The 22,989-nt window shown below is 42.3% G+C and overlaps 4 protein-coding genes across 5 annotated transcripts in view; all 4 read left to right on the top strand.

The window, feature by feature from the left end:
- LOC146981851 (uncharacterized) overlaps positions 1-7,889 on the top strand; it is a 44,645-nt gene extending 36,756 nt beyond the window's left edge. The window contains exons 8-13 of the mRNA XM_085787417.1: positions 4,603-4,768; positions 4,923-5,085; positions 5,586-5,719; positions 5,882-6,024; positions 6,122-6,209; positions 6,324-7,889. Of these exons, the coding sequence (XP_085643543.1) occupies positions 4,603-4,768; positions 4,923-5,085; positions 5,586-5,719; positions 5,882-6,024; positions 6,122-6,197 (682 nt within the window). The 3' untranslated portion in view covers positions 6,198-6,209; positions 6,324-7,889. The remainder of the gene's footprint in view (positions 1-4,602; positions 4,769-4,922; positions 5,086-5,585; positions 5,720-5,881; positions 6,025-6,121; positions 6,210-6,323) is intronic.
- Positions 7,890-8,296: 407 nt separating this feature from the next.
- LOC146981850 (beta-crystallin B3-like) lies at positions 8,297-10,225 on the top strand. Its single transcript, XM_085787413.1, has 6 exons — positions 8,297-8,413; positions 8,806-8,903; positions 9,019-9,137; positions 9,252-9,384; positions 9,542-9,684; positions 9,815-10,225. Exons 2-6 carry the CDS (start codon positions 8,829-8,831, stop codon positions 10,062-10,064), a joined length of 720 nt encoding a protein of 239 aa, XP_085643539.1. The 5' UTR covers positions 8,297-8,413; positions 8,806-8,828; the 3' UTR covers positions 10,065-10,225.
- A 6,918-nt stretch (positions 10,226-17,143) lies between these two features.
- crybb2 (crystallin, beta B2) lies at positions 17,144-19,136 on the top strand. Of its 2 annotated transcripts, none has more exons than XM_085787412.1 (6): positions 17,144-17,259; positions 17,633-17,720; positions 17,915-18,033; positions 18,308-18,440; positions 18,537-18,679; positions 18,794-19,136. In XM_085787412.1, exons 2-6 carry the CDS (start codon positions 17,658-17,660, stop codon positions 18,960-18,962), a joined length of 627 nt encoding a protein of 208 aa, XP_085643538.1. In that variant the 5' UTR covers positions 17,144-17,259; positions 17,633-17,657; the 3' UTR covers positions 18,963-19,136. The 2 variants fall into 2 exon arrangements, with proteins under 2 accessions (XP_085643538.1, XP_085643537.1); XM_085787411.1 differs by having other exon boundaries at positions 17,241-17,265.
- A 220-nt stretch (positions 19,137-19,356) lies between these two features.
- On the top strand, positions 19,357-22,233 carry ctu1 (cytosolic thiouridylase subunit 1 homolog (S. pombe)). The gene is made up of 3 exons (XM_085787410.1): positions 19,357-19,526; positions 20,458-20,961; positions 21,083-22,233. The coding sequence occupies exons 2-3, from the start codon at positions 20,466-20,468 to the stop codon at positions 21,616-21,618; spliced, it is 1,032 nt and encodes a 343-aa protein (XP_085643536.1). The 5' UTR covers positions 19,357-19,526; positions 20,458-20,465; the 3' UTR covers positions 21,619-22,233.
- The last annotated feature ends 756 nt before the right edge of the window (positions 22,234-22,989 follow it).

The following is a 22,989-nucleotide window of genomic DNA, read 5'->3' as shown; positions in this document are numbered from 1 at the left end:
ACCAGTCAACAGGCTAGTCCTGTAGACAGACACTGATGTGTCAACCATATGGCCTTTGGGGGGATTGGGAAAACAGAAAGACAATTTTTTTTGAAAAAAAAAAAGAGGAGAGAGAGAAAGAAAGAATGAAATATGTAAACTGAAAATCATCTTGTGATTGTGAAAGTGCCTTGGTTAAGTTTAATGTAATAATATTTGATTTAGTAATTTACAGATGAGTTAAGTAAATAGCATTTCGAGTTTGATATCTATTATTATTATTATTACAATTTATGGCATCTTGTGTGGATTACCTTAGATAGAGGGGAAATGTTTTCAGGGTAAATGTATTTATTATAGAAATAGAATTTACAACATGCTAAGGATACATGTTTGAATATGAAATATTTTCTGGCTGTTACTCTATGTGTTTATTGCATTTATGTTATTGAGGATAACTTAAAAGGGGGAGATGTCATATTATAGTTATAACGGAACTAATGTTGCCACAGCAACTGGAACATTGTAGCGCAGAGCAGTTAATGTGTTGTTGCCTTGGTTACAGAGACGCTCTTCTTATGCCGGTTTGTTTAGATGTTTGCGCTGTTATTAAAGTAAATATCAACGGAGTAAGCCTACCCTCGATCATTTTACACGTTCCAGATATCGTGAGTTGCTATTGCAGGAACCCCAGGCACATTTTAACCATATTGAAAAATTATGAAGTAGTTTTTGCCAAAAAAATTGCTGTCTACCTATCTCGTTTCATAGGGTTTCATTCCAGGGTTGTCCAACCTTAGAATGTTGTGCAACATGTGACATGGGGAGAAGCGCTCTGATTGGTGGAACAGCAGACCAATCAGAAGGCCAACAAAGGGTCAAATGACTTAGGATCACTGCCCTGTGTGCGTCGCCAGAGACAGTTTATCTTTTTATTTAAGTTGGTTGTGGTGGTATGGATCTTTATGCTCAGAAAACAGGAACAGAGGCGGACTTTTAGTGTTTACTCTCGTCTTTTCTCGCCGGCCTCATCACCATGACAACCACAAACAATCACAACTACCACAACACTCACTGAATAAACGAGTCTGCCGCGGCTGTCTTATGACGGACGTCCGCAGGTTGTTGTTTTTTTTTAAATCATTTTCACAGTACCGTATTTTAAGCAGACTTGCGATTGTACGCAAATCGGGCAGTGCTCAAATGAAGTTTGTCCAAGTGGAGTTGCGTAGGCAGCTGTCCAAGATGGCGTGTTTTGTCACAAATCGGGTAGCGTTGCAAATCGGGTAGTGACAGGCGTGTCAGTGCCCGATCCGTACCGGAAGCAAAAATTTTTTTCCTGCTATGGCCAGGCAAAGACCCGCCTTACTAGGCCTCTGATTGGCTTATCACGATGCCCTCGACTCTGACGGTTAGGTTTAGGCAAAGACGGTTGGTTTAGGCGTGTGAAGGGAGTGGTTAAGGTTAGGGTAAGATGCAGGGATAGGCTTAGCCTTGCAGAGGCAGCCAATCAGAGGTGGAGTAAGGCGGGTCTTGGCGTGGCCATAGGTGGCCATAGTAGGAAAAAAAATATCGCGTACCGGAACACGATCCGTTCCAGACGCGTCTGCGCATGCGCACGCACATGTGCACTTCCCCCCTTCTTTTAGTTTACGGCAGACACCGCGGATATGGATGAAAACACAGACAGTCTATGAGGAAAAACACAAGCACGTCGCAACGAATTCCCCTCTGTTCTATTTCTGATAAAATTAAATGTAATGTAGACCAATCAGTTAATTGTAAAACATTTATTTATTGATGTAAATGTGGTGATTTCTGCACATACAGACAGCAGCAAGTCAGCAATGCTCCTCTGACCAGCACACACCTGAAGCTTCACTTTTCATTTACACAAACTAATCAATGAGACCATAAATTAATCTGCTCCTTTCTCCACCGGCATGACGACGTCTGGGTGACCGGTCGATCACCTCAGCCGGCCGGCTGCTGCCTCTGAGATGAGCCGAGCAGTTAGCTAACGTTAGCTCCCGGTGGCGATATTGGCTGCTCCCAGGTAGCTGCTCCCAGCTAGCTCTGCACTTCTCCCAAAACCTCGGAGCAAACTTCCAAACAGACGTCAGTTGGATAAACTGACCACAGATTAGGACTCTAAACTGTGACTTTCTCGCATGAAAAAATATTTAAAATGAATAAAGTGACGTTTTAACAACGCTACGGCGGACTTTTAGCTGCTCTACTGCTAGGCTATCAGTTAGCATAGCTTTTAAGCTAATGCCGTAAAACGGCGCATGCGCAGAAGTCTGGAACGGATTGTGTTCCGGGTACGGATCGGGCACTGACAGGGCGCTTTGTTAAACGGAAAAGGGGAGAAGTTTCTGCAATCGTGGTGACTCGCGCCAGCAGGGGCAGACGGTGGGTCAGTGGACCGGCCCGGTCCGGCGTGGTGCTGCAAGTGACCCGCTTACGTTAGTGCCCCTAAAAAAAGAAGTAGCCCAAGGTCCAGCCAGGCCAGACCGAGTCATATTTTCGGCACCAGCCAGCGCGTCCGGTCGGATTGCCGTCCATGTTCACATACAATGAGCCCAAAAGAACAGCCAGGGCAGGCAGGCAGCCCAGTCCAGAGAGCAGAGGAGCAGAGAGAGACAGCACAGCAACAGGTGTGTGTGTGTGTGTGTGTGTGTGTGTGTGTGCACATGTGTGTGCTACCTGCTAAGGGTAGGCTAAAATACTCTATCACCATAGTTGGCTGAAGATCCCAGGACAAATATAAAGCTCATGTGGGAGCCTCCCTTCATATTTAACATCTGATAGAGATGAGAATAGGGCAGACGTGGTGGAAGAAGACAGTGTGGCCTGAAAGAGGTCCATGGTGAAGCAGAGGAAACGGCCTTTGAAAGGCTGGACCAGGCCAAGATTTAACAAATGACTTTTGTTTTTGCTCTCCAGCCACAGCTCCACACTAGACGCAAAGACTAAGCGTCTTTGGGTTATTGAAAAGCGCTACATAAATTAAAGCAGATATCAGTGGAATGTTTTTGTTAATATAAGTCCTAAATAGTCCTATTTTCCGTCAGCAATCACTTACATGAAGTATTTCAGCCTAAACACGAGTCTCTCCGTCACTCTGCTCTGCTGTAACCCGAGGAGAAAATTTTCCTTGTGGGATACAAGTGTTATCCAATGAGGGGAGAGAACGGCATGAAGGGCTGTGTGTGCAGCCAAGGGATGCGCGTGAATGTGGTGACGTAGCACGAGGACCAATTGATGCCTGACAAGGGCGGGGGCTGCTAACTCATGGTGCGTTCAAGGAAACTCGTACTTTGTGTTTTTCCCTCCTGTGAAGTCATACCAGTTCGATCTGGTACGAGTTCACGGGTCGGAAGTTACGAGTGGCCGTTATAGGGAACTTTCACAGACAACAGGACGGTAAAAACACGAGCTACGGGTTACCTGGAACGCTACCAAGTCGTAGTTGTGACTTGAAGCTGTAACTTACGGTTTCAAAAGCCTGCCTTGAACACAGCATTAGCCGAAACGGCCGTGCCACTGATATCTGCTTTAAATGAATTATTATTATTTATTATTAGACCACTTCTGAGTTCACTTTCATACACTTTAGCCATTCTTGTCATTACAATGAAAGGAAGCTTAGTCAGTAGGCCTACTAAATGGGCTTTTTTTTTTTTTTTTAATTTTATCTGAAGCAATGTTGTCTTTTCCCTTTATTTTCTCCTCAGAGTACACCAGAATGCCTCATTTATGTGTTAAAAATCACTTCTTTTTTTTTCTGGGGGAGTGGCCCCAGACCCCCCTACAGTGCTTCAGAAAGATGGCAAATCAAGTAATGCCCAGCTGAGTTGGTAGTAGTGGAGAAGCTCCATAATAATAATAATAATAATAAAAAAAATATATATATATAATTTATAATTTTATAATAATGAATTATATAATGTAATTTATATGCATGAATTACACTACTCCCCCCTTTTTTTTAAGGTGAAAAAAATGTGACATTCAGACCATCTTCCAATATTGTGTTTGCTCTGATGAAGAACTGAGTACACAAAACTAGATAATAGCGACTTCATTATTGTTTCTTCCTTTTAAAACAGTTCCCCTCACAGAGTCAATGCAAACATTAGTTAATCCTCCTAATGAGCGATTGAACCTGTTCACCACAGAGCAGAACTGCTGTAGCAGGATGAATTGATGCATTTGTTGGTTTTAGACTCTGCAGCAGCACTGCCTCCTAACACACACAGATTGCTGTGTTACATTGCATCACATTGCATCACATTGCAATCTGTTACTGACCTCCTGTGGCCGAAAAATAACATCACAATATCAACCAGTATTTATCAGAATGAAAAGTAATTGAGACTTGTGGGGAAAAAAAACAAGTGAAACTGCAGTGGTATTTTTGTTTGTCTGTGTCTTGGTGACAGGTAAGGCTTGCAGAATGCTTTTAGGTGCATCACGTAAATCACAGCCTCCCACGGTGTTGACAGGAACAAAAGAAGAAAAAAAAGACTCAGATGGTTTGATTGTAAATGCGGTTACAAAAACCACACTGAAGAGTTTTCTAACTGAGTGTTTTCTTTTTTTCAAACCTTTTTTCAGCCTCACCCCTGCCACTCCCAGCTCAGAGAGCAACATCAGCCCTTCTCCCAGGAAGCCCACTCCCCCACACACACCGGCTGACCGTGCCTCACAGTTTGAGACTGACACTCTGGATGGCCTCCTGTCCCCATCCTCTTCTGACAGTCAGCCGCTCCCTTTCCCTGATGTAAGTGTCACCTGATTTAACCACAGCTCTGTTCTTTTGACCTCACTCTGACTGTGTGTGTTTTTTTATCTGTTTGTGTCTGTTTGTGCTTTTGGTGAGTCTTGTATTTTTACATCTGGGCTCATGTTTAGTCCCTCTGTGTCTTGACGTCCAGGCTCCGACCGCTCTGTTAGACACCAGCGCTCTCCGCTCCAGAGCTCAGCTGGGGAAGAAACGGGCGCCACGGTCACGGCCCAGCAGAGCTGCCCGTCAGAGTGCTGTGCTGGCTGAGGGAGAGGGAGGGGCCACGGAGGACTGGCTGTACAGAGACTCCACAGGTTGGCATGTTCCCTAGAGCTGTCATCTTAAAGGATAATTACTGTTTTTTACAATCTGGACCTTATTTCTAGCATAAAATCCGATCATTTCCTCACCCAGATAACTTTGGTGTCATTACAAGTCGTTGTGATGAAATGAGCTCCAGCCGAGAGCCGCGTATATCCGTATAATGGAGCAGCAGAATGCAGCCTCTAAATAACACATTATCTGCAGAGAAACTCCTTCATTTCACCAATATTTAGTTATGATAGGCTAGTGCTATTCCCCTCTGAGTCCGGGGTTAGCTGTTATCAACATCCAGGGTCTGTAGGTTGACCGTAATTACCCTTTAAAGCTGATTTTCTTCTTTAGGCCAAAGAAAACCAACTCAAATCTCGATACAATGCTCTTCCCTCTCAGTTTACGTTAAACAGATGGTCAAACTGACGCTCTCAGTGTTTATGCAAAACTGAATGTATAACTGCAGCCCACTTCATAACTTTACATTACATGCTGACAGAGACAAAGGTTGAGACTAAGGACGATGACTCAGACTGTGAGGAGCAGACCAGAGGAGCTGACGGCCCCCCTGCTGTTGCCTCTCCACCACAGAGGGTCGCCCTGTTCCCCGGGATGGACCCTTCAGCTTTAAAGGTGAGACATCACCAAACAACAGATCTACTGAAAGCCCTCTTCAAATGAAACACATGTCAGCAGTTGGAATCAGTTTCTGTGATATCAAAGCCCACTGTGTTTTCTACTGTTTTTATTTCCAACTCACCTGAACGTTCTCAAATGGCTCATTCCTGTTTCCAGGCCCAGCTGAAGAAGAGGGGTGACTCTGACAATCAAACTGATGGACCTGCTCCCGCTCCCTCCCAGCTTTCTCGCTCTCCAAAGTCCCCCTTCCTTCCCCGGGCAGCGCGTGTGCTGCCCCCACCTGGTGGCAAAGAAAATGGGTAAGAGACACCATTTGCACAGATGAGATGACTGATATATTCTCAGCTCTCTGCTTTCTAGCTTGAACCTTTTGTTAACTTTGTCGTGTTTTTATAGTGAGGAAGACTCGCCCCAGTGGTTGAAAGAGCTGAAGTCCAAGAAGCGCTTGAGTCAATATGAAAATGAGAGCTAAGATAATAATGAGGTGAGGACGTTTTTTTAGAGTTTACCCTAAATGTGTCTTTCTAAAAACCTCAAAAAGCCAACTATAGCTCCTAAATGATTTAACCATCCATTCTCCTCTCCTTCTCTCCTCTAGGTTGCCTTAACAGATGAATCTATATGAAACAGAAGCCTTAACGTTTGACCCAGAGAGCAGGAGAGGTGAATCTACAGCTGCTGATGTATTTTTTTTTTCTTTTCTATTTGTTTTTTTTTGGTTTGTTTTTGTTCTCTCCCATCTGGGTCAATAAATGTGCATGGTGCCTTTTTATGGAGAGTCTCTGTTTTGTGGAAAAAGAAAAAAGCAAACACGGAGAGAGAAAAAAAAGAAACATCGGACTGCTCTTCTTTATCCATTTCATGCTTGAACCTGCGGGAGCTCTCCTGCACCAGGAGGGTTTAACAGGGACCAGGGACCAGGAAAAATGGGGGAGAAAAGACAGTTCTTGTGGGACCACATCACCTCTTTATCCTGGATGTGCTTCATGGTTCAGCTGGAGGACAATCCAGCCCATCCCTTACAAGATGTTTGTATTTAGTTTCCTTCCTCCACTGATATGTACAGCTTGGCTGCGTCTGCGTCGTCCCTGCATGTGTTCACCTGTGGAAGTCGTAGGTGGGAGTCAGTCAAGCGTTGCCATAGGATAACATTTCAGATGCTAATGATCTTTGAACATAGAGAACAAATCACCACTGACTTGATTGTCAGCAGGAGTGTATATCATGTTAGTAAATGTAATCAGGAGATGTTATATTTGTATTATCATTGATTTAACAAAGACAGAGCTAGTTTTGAAAGCAACGTTCAGATGTGACACTACAGCAGAGGCTGCACAGCCTTTTCATTTGTTAGAGCCTACAACCTGACAGTGTCACAGTTACTGCGTACTGTATGGACTGTATGTCTTTTGTCTAAATATGTTTTGTCTTTGTGGAAGATCCATGGGGGACTTGTGGCCAACTTTAGTTTTGCTTCTGTCAATCATGGACACTCCTTGTCAGCACAAACACATTCGTTCATCTTTTATGTAAACACTACTCAACCTGTCTTCTTCCCTTTATTAGAATGATTGTAGCTGAGAGCATCCATTATAAGCCATACATGTATCCCTCACACTCCTAGATCATGTTTTTGACAACGTTTTTTCCCCACCCCATTAATGTGCATGCACAATCTTTAGCAGGCTTTGCTCAGACTGGCTCAGAGTCGGGGTGCTGGTTGACACTGAACCGGGTCGGTTCATTCACTACATTGTTGAAATGGTTCTACCCCTCTGTGTAACTCCAAACAGATGTGACTCTTTGCACCTGCTTAATGGCTGAACTCCTCATGTTTGCCATCCACCCACTCTGCGCTTCTGTTAAGCACTTTGTCACTTGATGCACTACAGCACTGACCTCTGCTCCCTCTTGTTGGCCATGCTTTGCCTCCTGTATCGTTGGAGTGCTCATGCAATGCAAGTGAATGTGTTGATCAAGTCTTTGGAGTGATTGTCCCTGGTTTCTATGTACATGGATGTTTTACTTTGTCATAAAAATCAGAGGGTTTATTTTTATGTCCTTCTTTGTCCTTTTTTTATTTGAAAGTAAAGATGTATATTGCACTGTGTTGTACTGGCCAGTGTCCTAAAGTGAATAAATTCTTAATAAAAACTACTGGACTCTGGCTACAGCCTCTTTTTCTCTGTTGTGGGTGTGTGTCGAGCTTTTGTTTCTATGAAAATCTGATCAAATCGGTGTCATTGCTGAAAGTAACAAAAGTAACTTTTTGTAGAAACTAATAAAAGGGAATTATTTAGTCTCCCTGATGACACCAACCCAAATATGCCAGAAAGGTGTGCGGAAGTTTGGTGTGTGTGTGTGTGTGTGTGTGTGTTTATGCTGAGCAGGGCTGTTTGCTGAATCCTCTTGGCTCCCTCTCCCTGTGCCCGCAAACAGCGCTCACTGGCAGCCAGGCCGCCGGGCAGGGCAGCGTGTGCCAACACAGCTGCCTATTGAGAGGCAGCGTTACGGACACAATGTAAGCGACAGACTTGCTGTATCAACAGCTCCCCCTTTTCTGCTGTTGTGGCCAGAAATAAACCATAAATACCCCCCCTGTCCCTGCCCTCTAATGGCTCAACCCCACCAAACACCAAGTGGCACAGAGAAAGAGGGACACTACCACTTCCTAGCAGGCATACCCAGGTAAAAGCCTCATTCTGGACATAGGAATCAATAACAGTGGTGTATCAGTGCCAGTGCAATGGAGTTAGAGGGTGCGTCAGTGAAGACCCAGTTTTTGGAGGACTCATGGATTGTAACTGAAGCTGATGAAGGAATGAGTGTGTACTTGGGTGAATCAGGCCGTAGTCTTTTCTAATTCAGCTTCGTATTCAGTTGATGTAATGTTAACAGAAGAGTACACACATGATTGCTACTTTACTTTAAGCCTAAATTAATTCAATCCTCCTATTCAAGGGTGAGTTATAAATTGCAACTGTGACATTGAGCCTTCCTCCTGTGTGTATATCTTTCCCCCCTGTGTGTGCTTGTATGATGGATGGTGCTTTGTCTGTGTGTGTGCTGCTGCCAAAAAGTGGAGGAGCAGTGGATCAGGAGGATGTCGGAGCAGCAGAGTGCCCCGGAGCAGCTGGCTGCTGGGAAGAGCCAGGGTGGAGCTGGAGCCACATATAAGGTACCTGTATCTGTATCATATCATCACCACATGAGTCAAGTCTTTATTGATATTCAACACCAGTTCTTGGAGGTCTGGTAACATGCAGGTTTCTCTCTCTCTCTCTCTGGTCCAGGTGGTGCTGTTTGAGTTTGAGAATTTCCAGGGCTGCAAGGCGGAGTTTTCTGCAGAGTGTAAAGATGTGTCAGAGAAGGGACTGGAGAAGGTTGGATCTGTGATAATTGAGTCAGGACCGTAAGTAAAGTGCAGCTATCATGGAACTCAACACATGAAATGTGCTGCTAACCCACTGTTGTTTGATGTGTTACTTAGATAAAAGTTATCTCTCCTTCTTTTTCCTCCTGGCAGCTGGGTGGGTTATGATCGGCATGGCTTCACAGGGGAGCAGTTTATTCTGGAGAAGGGCGAGTATCCACGCTGGGACACCTGGACCAACAGTCAGAGCAGCTACTCCCTCTTGTCTCTAAGGCCACTCAAAGTGGTGAGTAACCCAGCTCAAACCTGTCCACACATGAACATGTGCAGTGCTTCAAATAGCAACTGCCTATATGTCATACACAACTACTATATGTCTCTCCTACACAACATACATTCATTGTTTCACCTACTTTTTCTGTGTTTGTGTTTCTCCTCAACAGGACAGTGCTGAACACAAGCTACACCTGTATGAGAACCCTGGATTTACTGGTAGAAAGATGGAGATTGTTGACGATGATGTTCCCAGTTTGTGGGGCCACGGTTTTCAGGACCGTGTAGCAAGTGTCAAGGCTCTCAATGGAACGTAAGATCTTCCCTTCATCCCATTTCATCTATTAACGTTGTGTTTTCCTGTTTAAGTTGTCAGACTCTTAAGTTATTATAAGTTTGTATTTCCTAAGACAAACACCAGGGTTTGTTTTCCCCTCCTCCAGATGGGTTGGCTACATGTACCCAGGCTACAGAGGCCGCCAGTTTATCTTCGAGCGAGGAGATTTCAAGCATTGGAACGACTGGGAGGCCCCCGCGCCCCAGATCCAGTCTGTCCGACGTGTGCGGGACATGCAGTGGCACAAGAGGGGCTGTTTCATCGTTGCTGATCCAGATCCAGCTCCCGGCCCTGGCCCCGGCCCCGACCCCGACCCCGCACCTCCTGCGCCCCCTGCAACAGCTGGAGCCAGCTGAGCAGGATCCTCCCCTGCCCCTTCAGCCCCTCCCACAGCCTCCCCCCAACGCTGCCAACAGTGCCTGCCCTCTGCCTTAACCTAACCATGGCAAACGCTGCTTGTGCCCAGAGAGGAGTGCCATGTATGTTTCAGTGGCGAATAAAAGTTGTTTGACCTGGAGTTGACCCTGTTTACTGGTAATGTCATAATTGTACTTCAAGGTGGAAATGGTGACTTTAGCTGAGATAGTAGAGATGTGGGGGGAAAAATGCAATCAGAGAGGATATTTAAGTGGAAATAGTGTAGCTCACATGTGGCAGATACTTTTCCTCGAGACATACTGCAGATGTTTTAAAGTGAATTAATTTCCAAGGCACATGCTCCACTTTTACTGCCTGTGTTTCCCCCACTTAAGTCAGACAGCTCATCCAGCATTAGGGGCACATGACTTATTCAATGAACATGTGGACATGCATCTGTTCAACAGCACTGGAGATGATGTCATACTGCGTGCTCACTATTAAAGCAGAGTGCACCGCATTCCCTTCCACAGTCATCATTGTGATTTTGATGGTTAATGATTCTAATGATGAACAGTCACCAGGTGAACATCAGGAAGGAATAATAAATATATTAAACTTATGTGTTTGAGAGGTAACATTTCAGCCCTCGGGTCCAAACTGAAAATTACTTTAAATGATGACTAAAAATTACACATGCAGGCTAATGTTTTAATGTAATGTTCATGTGTTTTTATTCAAACATATAAACATGAGTCAGAAGAGACAAATGTATCCACTTGACATAGACAAAGACAAGACTTCTTCACTATGCTTTAGATTTTCTAACATGACAATAATCAATACCTGCAGTAACATGTGCACTCACAGCTGTGAGCCATAAGAAAACACATCGGTAGCATTTTGACTATTTTTAGGCTACAGAATCACCTTCAGCATTACAGTGAAGTCTGTGCTTTTCACTGTAGCATTGAGCCTTGTTGACATGAGCTCTAACACCCACATCTCTGATTCAGATGTACGCAAAACAGTGTTGCACCACAATATGGAACTGGGTTTTTTTCTCCTAAGATCATTTGACTGAATCCCTGGTAAATGCAAATGCTTATGTTTTATATTAAAACAAGTTGTAACGCTTAGGATAGCATTTTGAATCAGCAAGTGGCAGATGGCTCTGCAATAAACAGCTCAGTTTAACTCAAGACTCAGAAACAGACAATTACGTAACAAGTGCTCCTTCACGCTGCCTTTTCCTGGTTCTGTTACTGTAAACTGAAATGAGGTGTAATGAAGTGAAAACACAAGATCAGCTGCATATGTGTTTGATCACAACAATTCAAAGACACATATTTACTAAAAAATCCTCTTTGTGCCTCAATATGACCATCTGTCCTATACAGACATATTCCACTATTAGATTAATTTAGATAATGAAACAAAAAAACACACTTGAATGCACCACAAACAGCACTCTGAAGTGGTGGAGGTGGAGCACTTTAGACATGATGGGCCCCGGTCTGATTCACTTTAATCATATATACTCTGTTCATACTGACTGTTATAGTCAGGTCTCTGAGGTCCCAAAGAGCATAACATAACATACAGTTATGTTATGTTATGTTATGTTATGTTATGTTATGTTATGTTGTGTTGTGTTGTGTTGTGTTGTGTTGTGTTGTGTTGTGTTGTGTTGTGTTGTGTTGTGTTGTGTTGTGTTGTGTTGTGTTGTGTTGTGTTGTGTTATGATGTACTGTTGTGTCGTGTCATGTCATGTTATGCCATTATGTTATGTTATGTTATGTTATGTTATGTTGTGTTGTGTTGTGTTGTGTTGTGTTGTGTTGTGTTGTGTTGTGTTGTGTTGTGTTATGTTATATTGTGTTATGCTATGTTGTGTTATGTTATGTTGTGTTATGCTATGTTGTGTTATGTTATGTTATGTTATGTTGTGTTATGCTATGTTGTGTTATGTTATGTTATGTTATGTTATGTTATGTTATGTTATGTTATGTTATGTTATGTTATGTTATGTTATGTTATGTTATGTTATGTTATGTTGTATGTATATTAAAAGTGGCTGTACCCACAGCCACTTTTAATATAGTGAATTGAAAAGAACCCTGTTGGTTCTGCATTCATTTCACTATTAGACTCAGTAGGCTTCTGTCAGTGTGTGCATGAACCAACTCATTGCTTTAATCATACCTTGGACCTCGTACTGACATATGGTATTGAAGTTGATCACCTAACAGTTTTTCCACATGTTCCACTCCTATCTGACCATTACTTGATTACCTTTGAACTTTCAATACTTGGCTACACAACAACAGACAAATACTATTATTCAAGATCTCTTTCTGATGATACTTCAAGTAAATTTGCAGAACTGATTCCACTAGCTCTGGGTTCAATACCTTGTCTCAACACATTTGAGGTCTCTCCAGTCACATATAGCCCTTCCCAAATTGATGACTTTGTGGATAGAGTTTCAAATTCACTACGTACAACACTAGACTCTATTGCTCCTTTGAAAAGAAAGATGCTTAAGCACAGTAACACTGTCCCATTGTACAATTCTCAGACTCGAAAATTAAAACAAGAAACACAGCAGATTAGAGAGGAAATGGCGCTCTTCTAAACTGGAGGAATCACGAGTACTTTGGCAGGATACCCTCAAATTATACAAGAAGGAACTTCATGCTGCTAGGGCAGCCTATTACTCAGCTTTAATCGAGAACAACAAAAATAATCCCAGGTTTCTTTTCAGTACTGTTGCCAGGCTGACACAGAGCCAGTGCTCTGCTGAATCAGCTATTCCTATAAGCTTATCAAGTAATGATTTTATGAATTTTTTTAATAACAAAACTTTATCTATAAGAGAGAAAGTCAAGACATTACTGCCTTCTTGTGACACTGACACTGCGAACTCTGTTTCAGCTACAGGACCAGCTAACCACCTTGCTTTTGCTTCAAACCACTAGGGTCTCAGCAATTAATATCAGTAATCACCTCCTCCAGATCAGCTACTTGTTTCCTTGACCCTATTCCCACTAAATTACTCAAAGACATGTTACCCCAGGTTAGCACTTTTCTATTAGATATGATTAACCCCTCACTATTAACAGGCTATGTACCACAATCCTTCAAAGTAGCTGCAATCAAACCTCTCCTTAAAAAGCCCACGCTTGATCCAGAGGTTCTGGCTAAGTATAGGCCAATTTCTAACCTTCCCTTTCTTTCTAAAGTCTTGGAGAAGATGGTAGCAGATCAATTAAATGAGTTTTTACAGAATAATTGTCTATTTGAAATGTTTCAATCAGGTTTTCATAGGCACCACAGCACAGAGTCTGCTCTGGTTAAGGTCACGAATGACCTTTTAATTGCATCAGATGAGGGATGTCTATCTGTACTTGTTCTGCTTGATCTTAGCGCGGCTTTCGATACCGTTGATGATCAAATTCTAATAGAGAGACTAGACACACTAATTGGTATCAAAGGTACTGCATTAAGCTGGTTTAGATCCTACCTATCTAACAGAACTCAGTTTGTACATGTTAATGATGAATCCTCTTTGTACACCAAAGTGAGCTATGGCGTTCCACAAGGATCAGTACTTGGCCCAATTCTATTCATTTTATATCTGCTTCCTCTTGGTAGCGTTATTAAAAAATATGACATTAATTTTCATTGTTATGCGGACGATGTTCAGTTATACTTATCCTTTAAACCTAACGAAACCAACAAAATTTCTAAACTTCAAGCTTGTCTGCAGGATATTAAAATATGGATGACTCGTAACTTTCTGCTGCTCAACTCAGATAAGACTGAAGTTATTGTACTAGGTCCTAAACATCTTAGAAAACAACTAGTCAATGATACTGTTATTTTAAATGACATCTCTTTAACTTCAGCCTTCACGGTCAGAAATCTTGGTGTTATTTTTGATCAGAATTTATCATTTGAGTCTCACATTAAAGAAATCTCAAGAACTGCCTTTTTTCATCTGCGTAACATTTCCAAAATCAGATCCCATCTATCTCTAAAGGACGCTGAAAAATTAATTCATGCATTTGTGACTTCACGACTTGACTACTGTAACTCTTTACTGTCGGGTTGTCCGAGTAAGTCACTAAGGACACTCAAATTAGTTCTAAACACTGCTGCCCATGTCCTGACTGGGACGAGAAAAAGAGACAATATCTCTCCTGTCTTGGCTTCTCTACGCTGACTCCCAGTAACTGCTAGAATAGATTTTAAAGTTCTCCTCCTAACATATAAAGCACTACATGGTCAGGCACCCTCATATCTTGAGGACCTTATAGTTCCCTACCACCCAAATAAGACTCTGCGATCCCAAAATGCAGGCTTGCTGGCTGTGCCTAGAGTATTAAAAAGTAGTATGGGAGACAGGGCTTTTTGCTTTTGGGCCTCACTTCTCTGGAATCAACTTCCAATTCAAATTCGTGGGGCAGATACTCTCTCTATTTTCAAAAATAGACTTAAAACATTTTTTTTTAACTTTTTTTAAAATTCTTTTTAACAGAGCATATAATTAGGGATCTGACTATGGTATCTTTTATCTTTTTATTTTTTCCCTCAAATTGATTTGTTTTTAACTTGGCCTAATTTTATTCGTATGATTGTTTTTGTTTTATCACTGCTACTGTTTTATTGTCACTGTGTATTTTTACTGCCTGATTGTTGATTAATATTGTTTTTAATTGTTTGATGATTTGTTTAAAGCACCTTGAGATGCATTTCATGTATGAAAGGTGCTATATAAATAAAATAAAATAATAATAATAATTATTATTATTATTATTATTATTATTAGAGGTAGTGGAGTAAACATGTAAAGTATCACTACAACCACAGGAAAAAATGTCAGTGAATTTTAGTTAAAGCACTTTCTTGCATCAGACCACTGCTTCTACATTGAAACAGGCCATCCATGTCTATGCACTTCACCTTATCTGTCCTGATAAGTCACACATTTAGTATTTATGTCCTGCTCTGCCATACACAATTAAATTAAATTAAATTACCCAATTAAAATGGGCTCTATGCACAGCTCCACTACTTCCTGAATTTAAAGGACGATCCCAGGCGAATTCAACTCGGGGGTGTATTTTCCTATCATTTTAGGTCTAAAAGAAGGAATCTGAAGATTTTCAGTTTAATCGCTCCTGTTTTGCGGTAGTTGCGTCTGTCCCCGCATCGCCACGGCAGCAATGAATGGGAGTGGATGTAAGTTCTGCTGTTTAGGCTGTTTACATCCCTCAAAGCCGCAATTTTTTTCCACAGACAGCATCAGATGGCTACTCAAACATGCACCGAGAAGTTTATTTACTTCAAGCAAGCCGACATGTTTGTAAAACTAGATCTAATTCAAAGTCTCCCGGAGTCTCGCGCGAGACCCAGTTGCCGTGCTCGGTGTATTCAGGTGCAGTGGGAAAAGCTACCGTTTGTGTCATAAACACAGGAATATCAACTCTTTACTTGCTTCAAGTAAAAAAAACTTCTCGGCGCATCTTTGAGTAGCCATCTGACGCTGTCTGTGGAAAAAATGTACACTTCAAGCAAGTAAAGAGTTGATATTCCTGTGTTTATGACACAAACGGTAGCTCCTACTGCGCCTGAATACACTAGCACTGCAACTTCGGGCTCGGGCGAGACTCCGGGAGACTTTGAATTAGGTCGGCTTGCTTGAAGTAAATAAACTTCTCGGTGCATGTTTGAGTAGCCATCTGATGCTGTCTGTGGAAAAAAAATGCGGCTTTGAGGGCTGGAAACAGCCTAAACAGCGGAACTTACATCCACTCCCATTCATTGCTGCCATGGCGATGCGGGGACAGACGCAGCTACCGCAAAACAGGAGCGATTAAACTGAAAATCTTCAGATTCATTCTTTTAGACCTAAAATGATATGAAAATACACCCCCGAGTTGAATTCGCCTGGAATTGTCCTTTAAGGCAGCTCCTTTATTTCCTGTCTTACATTATTGGACAAACTGATTAATCCAGGTGTGCCTGAGTAGACACAATGGTCAGACACACCTGGATTAATCAGTTTGTCCAATAATGTAAGACAGGAAATAAAGGAGCAGCAGTTCAGGAAGTAGTGGAGCTGTGCATAGAGCCCATTGGTGACAGGTTTTATGTTGTAACTGATCTGCTTATATTTTGAGCGAGTAAAGCCACTGAACACTGGAATATTAGTGAAACTACAAATCAGGTTTTTCATCAAATTAGTAATCATCCTAAATGAATTCTCAAAAAAGGCCATGGATTTGTTTCAGTGTTGTGTCTGTTCAGTGGATGTTTTAACCTCTGTCTCCTTGTTAGATTGCAGCACTCAGATATTAGGTCATTAGTTGAGTGGATCCCACCCCAAGAATCAATCCCTCCCAGGCGGTTACAAGAGAAATCTGCTGGTTATAAGATAATCACTATTTTAGGAGAAAAAAGAGGAAAAGAGAAGAAAAGGCAGCCGCACAGAATGACACTGATTTCAGGGAACTGGGCTGTTTGTGTGTAACATTTGATAATATGATCCTATTGGAAAGAGATGAAATGCCATGAAAACCACTGCACCTGAAAATGACTGTTCTTTCACTACATGTATTTTTGTATAATTATTGTCACTGAACTTTTTCTGTCAACAGGACAAACTTGTTTGATTTCGTTTGAGGCCAACCTCAGGAGCTGCACTCTTTTAGCTCTGCAAACAGCAGAAACAATGGACAGTCACATTGAACAATACTACAGTTTTCTAGAAATGAAATACTAAATAAACCTACACTTGTGTAAATATTCAACAGTGTTTGGACTGTTATTCAGTCCAGTCCCAATCTCTCCAGCACATTAAACCCCATCTTTTACAATCCTTCTCTTTCTCTCTCCCTCTCATTGTAGGTGTGGGACTCTTGGCACTGTTTGTGCTGAATCATGTGGATATCGAACAATGACTGGCTGGACAAAACTGACAACTAATGAAATAACTTTGTGGGAGTGTGACACCCCGGGGTGGGGGGAGGCTACACGGTGACCCCTCATTTCAGTCTGCTGGGCCTATGGCAGGCCGATCTGCAGGCCGGCTTGGACGCTGTGGGTACTGTTGGCAGAGTTTCCACCCCTAGGCGTGCTGTATATATTGGGCTGATCGTGCCATCACAAACACACTGGCACAGACAGGTACTGGTAAGGGGTTTATGTCCATTGTGCTCTATATTGTCAAGTTTACATCTCTATATACTTTTTTTTTTTTTTTTTTTTTACTGTTATTTGTTTTCCTTTTGCAACTATGTTTTAGGTTGAATCTCTACAATCTAAATCCCATGCTGCATGGCGCTGATTCTATTTTCAGATGGCTCTGAATTTGTTTTGGAGGGAGAGGAATTGGCACTTTTGCATATTAGAAAATAATAGAAAATATAGCCCATAAAAGATGGACAAACAGCAGTTTGAACAGCTCATACATCAGCTTTAAATATACATTTTCTTTGATCACATAGATGTCTATAGAAATTTATCAGAAAAAATAAAACTAGTCTGTGCTTCTTTTCAGTTTCATCCTTGCCGATCCGTTCACTATGGCCACAGACCACCAGAACCCTGCATCCAAGCAGCAGCAGCCAGGCACCAGTGCGTTTAAGGTGAGAGGAAAAGAAGCCGACAAGTAGAGACTGGCTATTTCACAATTACAACTTCATCCTTGGTGTAAGCACTGTCCCTATCTAGATATTTGAATCTTCCATGCATCAGATTGGCAACAGATGGAAATATTGAGACCGATGATACTCTCTCATCGTGGTGAACAGATATATTCTCTTCTTTTCTCCCAACACAGCTGGTTATCTATGAGCAGGAAAACTTCCAGGGACGCTGCCATGAGCTGACTGGCCCCTGCAACAACCTCCAGGAAGCAGGCGTGGAGAAAGTGGGCTCCATACTGGTGCTGTGTGGACCGTGAGTGTGGGTCAGAGACAGACAGAAAACAAGGAAATGATTTTTATAACCAGACAGACAGACAGACAGACAGACAGACAGACAGACAGACAGACAGACAGACAGACAGACAGACAGACAGACAGACAGACAGACAGACAGAGAGGGGCCGACTCTTGACTGAGGAGAGGGACAGAAAAACAAATGAATGTGTTGTTCACGTATAGTAGCTCTCTTTCCTGTTTTGCCCCTGCACCAACCACAGCCCTCTGTCTGTCTCTCCTGTCCCTCTCAGATGGGTGGGATATGAGCAGGCCAGCTGTAAGGGGGAGCAGTATGTGTTTGAGAAGGGGGAGTATCCTCGCTGGGATTCCTGGACCAACAGCAGGCGCAGTGACACCATTGCTGCATTCCGCCCGATTAAAGTGGTAAGAAGGGACTTTCTGTTATTTCTGAATAAGAAAATAAGTCATCCCATCTGTGGCTTGAAATCAACCACTGGGTTATTCTGATGCCCCCTTTAGGACAGCCAGGAGCACAAGATTGTCCTTTACGAAAACCCCAGCTTTGCAGGGAAGAAGATAGAAATCATAGATGACGATGTCCCCAGCTTTCATGCACACGGCTACCAGGAGAAGGTCTCCTCTGTTCGGGTTCAGAGTGGCACGTGAGTCCATCCTTCAGGAGGAAAATATTGCATGATGCTCTATTTTTACTTTTACTGTCCTTTGACCTCTAACTGTCTTGTCTCTTTCTCCTCCCTGTGCCCCTGGTGCTCCAGTTGGGTGGGCTATCAGTATCCAGGCTACAGAGGCTATCAGTACCTGTTTGAAAAGGGGGAGTATAAGGACAACTCTGAGTTCGGAGCCCAGATTCCTCAGATCCAGTCGGTTCGACGCATCAGAGACATGCAGTGGCATCAGAGGGGCGCTTTTCACCCCGTCAACTAAGCTTGTGACTTTTTCCTGTCATGAACCCTGACCTCAACCGCCTTGCTCCCCTCCAGCAGCAACCCCCTTTCCCCTTTATTTACACCTCAAAGCATCTTGATGTCTATTGCAGCTGTTACAGTAGTGACAGTCGTTGAAGCAAATTAATAATAAATTCTTATTGCTTACACTCGACCTGCCTGTGTGATTCACCTCTGATTTGTCCTCTCCCTACTAATAGGCTACAGGGACACCACAGTATGACGTAGAGATATTTCAGTAATGTTTAATTTAATTTAATTGTTTGTTTTCAATAGTCCATGTTTGATCAGTAGAAGCAGCAGTTTTCATTTGCACTTCCACCTCCGACCAATAGGCTGTGCTGCAGTGGCGCAGCAGCTGCGCTCAACTCTGAGTTTTCCGGTGAGGAAGAGCTGACGACACATGATGAAGCAACATGCTACTGATCCCAGTCCTGTAAAACTGAGGGATTTTATGTTATAAAAGTTCTATTTTGTGGGCACTCTTCGTGGTTTATTTCTTCCTCCCATCCTCAATTCAGTCGTCGGTTCACCGGAAACTTTGGTATGAAAGTATCACCTCATAAATCTGACTGTTAGCTGAAGTTAGCTAGCGGCTGTAAACACGTTTAATGTTGACGGTCTGGTGGTTTACAGTTTTGTGTTGTTGGACTTTAATTTAAGTGTGATTCCTCGTGTGGTTCATTGGTATTCAGTCATTATGAAGCTTTAACTTCAGCTCAAGTAGTTTTGTCACTGGGAACAAACCTGGAGTTTAAAACACGTCGTTTCCTATTCGAGGTACATTTGGTGTAAAACAATAATTAAAGGCATTTTATCAGTCATTCTGTTGAACTATTAAATTCTGCATTGTCGTAAACACGAACCAGTCCACTGATACTTAGCTCCTTCTGTGACTGATATGTTGTTAAATGTGAATTAGCTGAAATATCTCCTGTAAATAACTGTCTCACTTCGTGTCACAGCCCATCAACTAACAGCTGCAGTAAATTCAATGTGCTAATTAACCATAACCATACAGCATCATATCAGTAACCTAGCTAGAATCACTATGTGATATTGAACTGGGACAAACTGCCAGATTTGTAGTAGCTAGCCTACTCTATGTGGTGAGCTCTTGTGTAGAGAAATAATATGTATGACTGATAAGAGCTTCACCAAAGCACAGACAGAATCAACCAGTCCACATGTAGGGATCTCACGGCCATGTTTGAATATTACAAAACTCCCTTATATTAAGTGGGAACATGGTAATGGATGGGATTTGATACCTCTATGAAATATAACTACAGATTCCAACACATTGATCCAGTCATGTATAGAAAGTGCAGTGTGTTAGGTGTACTTAAACATCTGCAACAGAAAGACGCGTTACTGTGGGTTATATTATTCACAGGACTTTGGCATGAAGATGTTGATGATGAACATTTATCTATTACTTAATTTTTTAACATTACTCAATGCACTTCCTTCAGCAGTCAAGATGCCTGTCCTGTGCAGCAGCTGTGCTGACAAACGAGCAGTGCTGAAACGTCCAAAAACAGGACACTCACTGTGCAGGGAGTGTTTCTTCTGGGCCTTCGAGGAGGAGGTGCACCAGACGATTGTGGCAGCAAAGCTCTTCAAACCCGGGGAGATAGTTGGAATTGCTGCCTCAGGAGGGAAGGACTCTACAGTACTCGCACATGTGATGAAGGTCCTAAATGAGCGATACAACTACGCCCTTGAACTTATGCTTCTCTCAGTGGATGAGGGAATCACGGGCTACAGGGACGACTCATTGGAGACCGTAAAGAGGAATCAGCAACAGTATGAGCTGCCACTGAAGATTGTGTCGTACGAGGAGCTGTACGGCTGGACTATGGACGCTATAGTGAAGCAGGTGGGGCTGAAAAACAACTGCACCTTCTGTGGGGTATTCAGACGGCAGGCTCTAGACAGAGGAGCCATCATGCTCAAAGTGGACAAGATATGCACAGGTAACCTCAAATATCACTGTTAAAATGCCACCATTGACATCAGATAGCAGCCTCAGTCTTACTGTCTAAGAAATATTAATTAGGATGTGTTTTAATAGCTTGATGTGTTTTTTCCCCACAGGTCACAATGCTGATGATGTGGCAGAAACAGTATTGATGAATGTCTTGCGAGGGGACATAGCTCGACTGCGGCGCTGCACTGCCATCTCCACAGCTAGTGAGGGTGAAGGGGTCGTACCACGCTGCAAACCCCTCAAATACGCTTATGAGAAAGAGATTGTTCTGTACGCTTACTTTAAGAAGTTGGACTACTTTTCCACAGAGTGTATCTACTCTCCCAATGCTTACCGTGGCTATGCTAGGACCTTTTTAAAGGATCTGGAGAGTGTACGCTCCAGCTCTATCATCGATATCATTCACTCCGGCGAGAACCTGTCTGTGCGAGAGGGCGTGAAGATGCCGGTGCAGGGGACCTGTAACCGCTGTGGCTACATTTCCAGCCAGTCACTGTGCAAGTCGTGTGTGCTGCTGGAGGGTCTGAACCGAGGCCTACCCAAGCTGGGGATAGGCAAACACCACCGGCTGCATGACAAAATCCTCTCCCAGCAGCCGCTTACTGAGAAGGAGGAGAGGAAGCTGAGATCAGTAGAGTTTTGACACTTATTATCACCTGTTTATTTACTAGAAGACTGAAAATAGACACTGACATTTTTATATGGAAAAAACTAGATTAAGAAATCAAATCTCTAATTTTGTTTTCATCATTAACATGATATTTATTGTGGTCATTTGGAAGTAACATGTCATTTTTAGTAAAACTGAGAACACTTCATACTCCAGTGTTGTGTCTTGCTCGACTTGAGTGGACGCATACAGAAACAGAAATGTGTTTACTTTATGGCACAATTCAGTAATAGCTGACTGGAACATCTGTCCAGTCTTTTTTTTATGTAATTGGCCATCTGTATAACACACGTATGATATTAAGCATTGTTTCAGCATGTATTTTTCTGATTTTATCTGCTTATTAAACATTGGGATTCATGATTTGGCACCATTTGGATTTTTTATTTTTTAAATATAGTATATTTACACACACCTAATATTGTATTCCTGGGGTATGTGAAGTGCAGATACAAGAACTTTGCAACATTTTTTAATTGGTGTGGGGTTTTTTTGTTTCATTGGAATCTCACACTGACAGCAAGTTTTATTTTTTATATCTTATGCTACCTCTTGGACCACTGTGTCAGTCTCTGGACAGGATCTGATTATTACATGGTCACATTCTTTTTTTTTTCTTTTCTTTTTTTAACCTTTATTTAACCAGGCAGAATCAATTAAGAACAAGTTCTTATTTACAATGATGGCCTGACAAGAGGCATAAGCTTCTTGAGGGGAGGGGGAGGGGGGCTGTGAGAGAGAAAAGATAGGTTAAAAGACAATAGCAAATATGCACAATTATACAAACATTCTAAAGTGTTTTATGAACTCTAAATTTATAAATGTGTTATCCCATAGTTTTAGTGTTGTGTCCTTCTCTACTGTTAGGATTTCATTATGACAAACTCAAACTCGAACTCGTCTTGAAAATATGACTGGGGATCTACAGCAGGATGTCACATACACTCAAGCACTTTCCAATCAAAACTTTCAAATCCTGTTTACTCCATACTACACCACATCCTGTTTATCAGGTACCTTTATATATGTTCCTGTATTTCACATGAGCCGCTGCATAGTTATCTTCAACACTCATCTAATCAGTAATTGTATATATTTAGAGCTACAGAGTGGTCTGAGGTATGTGTTTAATATTTACATGTAACATGAGTTGTTGTCTATCAAACCTCACATACAGTAACATGCATAAGTTTGGGCAGAAGATAAAAAATTCTGTTAATGTGAAAAAGTGAAGCAAGTGGAAGATGAAATGATCTCCAAAAGGCATAAAGGTAAACATTAAACACTCTTTTGCGATATTTTTATTTGTTTTCTACGATCTTAGAGTGAAAAAGGGAAACAAAG

This window comes from Trachurus japonicus, chromosome 9 (genome assembly GCF_045865225.1).
Source record: "Trachurus japonicus isolate A0001 chromosome 9, Traja_1.0".
Taxonomy (NCBI): domain Eukaryota; kingdom Metazoa; phylum Chordata; class Actinopteri; order Carangiformes; family Carangidae; genus Trachurus; species Trachurus japonicus.
Note: the sequence above shows the minus strand (reverse complement) of the source record. Positions and strands in the feature narration are given on the sequence as shown.

What these genes read in the sequence shown, in the direction of transcription:
- LOC146981850 (XM_085787413.1), top strand. Translation starts at nt 8,829, where the DNA reads ATGTCGGAGCAGCAGAGTGCCCCGGAGCAGCTGGCTGCTGGGAAGAGC. An exon ending in GAGCTGGAGCCACATATAAG is followed by an intron (nt 8,904 to 9,018) that starts GTACCTGTATCT and finishes TCTCTGGTCCAG; the next exon opens with GTGGTGCTGTTTGAGTTTGA. An exon ending in GTCAAGGCTCTCAATGGAAC is followed by an intron (nt 9,685 to 9,814) that starts GTAAGATCTTCC and finishes CCCCTCCTCCAG; the next exon opens with ATGGGTTGGCTACATGTACC.
- crybb2 (XM_085787412.1), top strand. Translation starts at nt 17,658, where the DNA reads ATGGCCACAGACCACCAGAACCCTGCATCCAAGCAGCAGCAGCCAGGC. An exon ending in ATACTGGTGCTGTGTGGACC is followed by an intron (nt 18,034 to 18,307) that starts GTGAGTGTGGGT and finishes TGTCCCTCTCAG; the next exon opens with ATGGGTGGGATATGAGCAGG. An exon ending in GTTCGGGTTCAGAGTGGCAC is followed by an intron (nt 18,680 to 18,793) that starts GTGAGTCCATCC and finishes CTGGTGCTCCAG; the next exon opens with TTGGGTGGGCTATCAGTATC.
- ctu1 (XM_085787410.1), top strand. Translation starts at nt 20,466, where the DNA reads ATGCCTGTCCTGTGCAGCAGCTGTGCTGACAAACGAGCAGTGCTGAAA. An exon ending in AGTGGACAAGATATGCACAG is followed by an intron (nt 20,962 to 21,082) that starts GTAACCTCAAAT and finishes TTTTCCCCACAG; the next exon opens with GTCACAATGCTGATGATGTG.